Raw genomic sequence first — 4,639 nt, forward strand, 5'->3', positions numbered from 1 at the left:
AAAAATACACGTGGAATACAGGAACATTTAGAGACATTAGCATTAAGCTACAGCGGATATTCTCTGTCAGAAATGATGCCGTTTAAATGATGAGGTTACTAAACTAACGCTGTACTGAAAGCAAACAACATTTTATTATGAATCAATTGCAGCACAGAGAGAAGACACTCAAAAAATATAAACATGAATTGACTTTGACTATATGCTTGTCCTCTTTTTCCTTGCTGAAATCATGATGTGTTTCTGGATTAACCAAGGTCTTGCTTTATATGCAGAAATTGTGAAATGTGTGAATTAAGCCAAAAAAAGTGCATGTTCCCTTTCTTTCGAGTTCTCGTTTCATCCAATACCGATTATTCCACATGATTAACACTTACAAAAAGATGGTCACAAACAACTTCAGACCAGTGTTTCCAAGAGTACAAAAAGCCAAAGATAATGTAATAATGATAACGGTAGGACTATAATGGAATTAAAACTTGCTTTGATATAAAATACTATTGAAAGCAAAAGCAAAGACCATTTTGTATCAAGCAGTAATTAGTTAATTACAAAAAAAAAAAAAAAAAACGTACACTATATGCTAACATATATTATTAAGACATTTTTTTGTATTATTTTTTATGACAAAAAGTAGGTCTACAAAATACAGCTACTCTACGGGTGCTCATGTTCAGTCTTGAACTGGCGAACATGTATGAAATGAAGAAGGGTGAAGCTTTGCTTTAGTTATAAATTAACAGGTGAGAAGGGTAAATAACATGCGTAATATGCTTTGTGATTTGACAAAAGACAATTCGGATTGCTACTCCTCGTCCTCCTATCCAAGGAATCTTGTAATGTTTTGAGCTGTTATATAATTGTTATATAATCTTAATTACTAGTTTTCACAGATTTCAGTTTAACAGAAAGTAAACGCAACTGTGTTTGTGTTATGATGGTGGCCTGTGAATACAGTGATAAAAAATATATTTATATATATTTTTACATTTTTCTCTTTTATACCGTCTCTACACACAGATCTTCCTGACAGTATAAAATGCTCATGTGTGTGTGTGTTTTTTTTTTTTTTTTTTTTGGTATTAATAAAAGTTTAAAAAAGGAATGTTGTGCATTCTCTTGGTCCCTGCCTCTCCGGCGTCTTTGAAAGGTTAATGGCCCGTTCCTGTTAAGAGACAAAAGAGAGAAGTCATAAAATTGCTTGAAAATAAATGAGATGACACACACTTTAATTCAATTTTTTACTAGGTTGTTAGGGGTCAGTACATTTAAAAAAAAAAAAAAGTGTTTTATTAAATTAAAAATTAAGACTTTTATACACTCTAAAAAATGCTGGGTTGTTTTTGGGTCAAGAATTTGGGTCAAATATGGACAAACCGAAATGTTAGGTTAAAAATGCAATAAAATTTACCGTTGAAAGTGAAAGTTGAAGTTGGTTTCATTTGAAATGACATTTTTAACCCAACATTTGGTTTTGTCCATATTTTACTTAAATTTGGCTTCAAACAACCCAGCATTGTTTAGAGTGTACGGCAAGGATGGATTAAATTGATGCAAGTGACAAAGACATTTATAATATTTGTATTTCAAATATTTTTTTTAAAACTTTCTAATCACCATATTCCAGAAAAAATAAGCATCATAGTTTACAGAAAAATATTAAGCAGCAAATCATCATATTAGAAAGATTTCTGAAGGATCATGTGACACTGAAGACAGGAGTATCGATGCTAAAAAAAATCAATAAAAATATATTAAACAGAAAATGGTTATTTTAAATTTAAATACTTTTTCCACAATATTTCAGTTTTTACTGTATTTACTTTTAATTAAAAAAATATCAGCCTTCACTCTAAACAATATTGGGTTGTTTGAACCCAATTTTGGGTAAAATATGGACAAACGCAACTGTTGGGTTAAAATTAAATTTCCAATTGTAACCCAACCTCAACATTTTTTAATTGCATTTTTTAACCCAACATTTGGGTTTGTCCACATTTCACCCAAATTTGGGTTGAAACAACCCAGTATTTTGTAAAATGCACCCAGAGTGTTGTTGTAATTCATATAGAACTGAAATAAGTAGATCTCACGTATGTCAAATATGACCCAAAATTAAATGTATAAAATGATAATTGTCCAACATGATTATTGCCTGTTATTTATGGGATCTGGGCCACTTCTTTGCCCCTTAGAAGAAGGGTTAAATGTTTGTTACGCTTTTCATTCAGCCAAGATTATGGGACAATTCAAAATCTTTGTATGCTTAGCTGTGTGTATTTATAACATACACCCTTTCTCTTCTCCTCCAGAGCTAAATAAAGTTTAAAAAGTCTCTTAAATGCAAGCTGGCCATGTGTTTGACCATTTTTAAGTGGTTGGAGGGACATACGTTTTCATCCGGCATGCGAGTGTGCTAATCTGCCGCCCCATGCAGTAATGTGACAAACATGCAGCTTTGGCCCTGCTGGCACTGACAGACGCCCATAATCCACAGTGTGATATTGAGACGAGCAGGCCGACGTGGGCTAACGCAAAGACCTGTCGCCCATTACCCAAAAAATGCCCGGCATGCCCGAAGGCCACCGTGTCTCTTTTAGAGGAACAAATGGCCACCATTCAAAATAGAAAACAATGCCAAAGAGGCATTTTAAAAGACTTCAGCCAGGGAACGACGTGCCTGCAGCCATGATTTATCATTGGAAGGGCTTCCTGCCAGAGGGATTGTGGGTGTTGTGAAATATGGAGAGCTTGCCCTTCACCGTAGGACTTAATTTTGACCTCATGTTGGCCTGGATGCATAGACACATGTGCAATAAAACTTACACTGTGTGCTAACCAACCTATTTTTGTTGTTATTTGTTATCTAAACCCTAAAAGCAAAAAAAAATATTTAACACAAAATATAGTTTTATAAATAAAATGAAAATATTAAAAAATTTTCTTTTATTTTATGTTCAAATATGTTCAAATATGATTTTATTTTATGTTCAAATAGATTTATGCCGTTAACTAACTGGAAATGTGTCATCACAAAAAAGGCTTGGTAGCCCCGCCCACTGTGTAATCTCATTGGTCCAAAACCTAGCTCTCAATAGACGTGTTTGACGCATCAAATCCATTCTAATTGGCCGTGATTGAGTCACATTGCGCAGCAGTTACTGTTCCACATATTGCTTTTCGTTGGATAATGGAAATGGGACACGGTTTTACACAAACACAATTTATCTTCTTGTCACTTACCATTGGTGACGGATTTGGTCTCTCCTCTGCTTGCGTCCTGGGTAAAGAAAGATGGAAAAAGAGAGAAAGAGAAAGAAACACAGAAAAAGACAGAATGAGATTGTGAAAAGCTAATGTGCTAATCAGTGTGGCAGGGTCCATCCCAGCCCATCCGTCTGGTACTCCACTTATGCCTTCACATTTCATTTTACATTTCCTTTTTAACATGTTTTTTGTGCGCCGATGTGCTCCAAAAAGTCATCAGTGAAAGCACTTGTGGCCGTCATGCTGCGTGTACAGTGACAGGAACATGCTTAGCATGGTTTCAAACAGCACTCTTTTTCCAGATTCACATACACATTCTTTCCACTCCTGACCAAACTGCACTGCTGGTTTTGGTAACATCAGCGCGGTTCTGACCACAGATTTCCCTTCATTAGGCTTTTTACGTCACCATTTACCAGTCCTTTAAGTGCTCTGGGCCAAAACTGCAATCTGTGGCACACCGCGGCCTTGGCCTGATCTTGACGCCTCGCTGACAGTCCAGCAGAAGCTTCTATTGTGCCCGTTCCAAAGATAGAGCCGCCCGCTCTGAATGACTACCGTTATTATCTATTTGATCTGTGGATATAAAAATATGAAGGCCAGCGCTCGTGGGAATGCCTTTTCAAGTTCAGACGATGGGATCGTCTGGAATTGGTTTCTATTCGTGATGTGAATAAACCGCCATGTTTGGTCAACTGCATCCCAGTCATGCCAGCATTAAAATAGATCTTTTCACAATAGGCAGAGTCCTTTGTAATAGGGTGATGGTAATAAAAAAAAACAAGGAATGAAAGAGAGAGAGAAGGTGAAAATGATCCTACGCTAAGCTCCGCCCTAATTACCAACCAGACGAGCTTTGGCTCTTTAATGTACTTTTTTTTTACATTATTAAAGGGATAGTTCACATTGAAATTCATTTTTGGTCTGATTCAGGGCATCCAAGATGTAAGTGTCTATTTTTCCGCAGTAGATTCAATTTTGATATTTTTTAGGTCAAACCGTTCTTGTCTGTCAGTCATATAATGGAGATCTACACTCTAAAAAATGCTGGGTTGTTTTAACCCAGTTTTGGGTAAAATATGGACAAACCCAGCCATTGGGTTAAATTTTTTAATTACATTTTTAACCCAACGTTTGGGTTTGTCCATATTTTACCCAATACTGGGTTAAAACAACCCAGCATTTTTTAGAGTGTATGGTCACCACCTCCAAGTCCAAATTAAACATGATTTAATGACTCGTAAATGTAAGTACACATTGATGGCCTAAGACACGAAACGAGCGGTTTGTGTGAGAAAACGAACAGTATTTATATATCGTTTTTACCTCTTTTAACCACAGCCACGTCCAAAGTGACGGAAGTGATCTCTTG

The 4,639-nt window shown here is 36.0% G+C and overlaps 1 protein-coding gene across 5 annotated transcripts in view; it reads right to left on the reverse strand.

The window, feature by feature from the left end:
* Positions 1-879: 879 nt before the first annotated feature.
* Positions 880-4,639, reverse strand: part of cald1a (caldesmon 1a) — a 57,656-nt gene continuing 53,896 nt past the window's right edge. For 4 of the 5 annotated variants that reach the window (XM_039660696.2, XM_039660695.2, XM_039660693.2 and 1 more), the window contains 2 exons: positions 3,244-3,280; positions 880-1,165 (listed from right to left, as the gene is read on the reverse strand). In XM_039660696.2, coding sequence (XP_039516630.1) covers positions 1,152-1,165; positions 3,244-3,280 — 51 coding nt within the window. In that variant the 3' untranslated portion in view covers positions 880-1,151. The remainder of the gene's footprint in view (positions 1,166-3,243; positions 3,281-4,639) is intronic. The other variant, XR_005620687.2, reaches the window with a different exon arrangement.

The sequence above is a fragment of the Pimephales promelas genome, chromosome 24 (assembly GCF_988280905.1).
Source record: "Pimephales promelas chromosome 24, fPimPro1.hap1.1, whole genome shotgun sequence".
In the NCBI taxonomy this organism is placed as follows: Eukaryota; Metazoa; Chordata; class Actinopteri; order Cypriniformes; family Leuciscidae; genus Pimephales; species Pimephales promelas.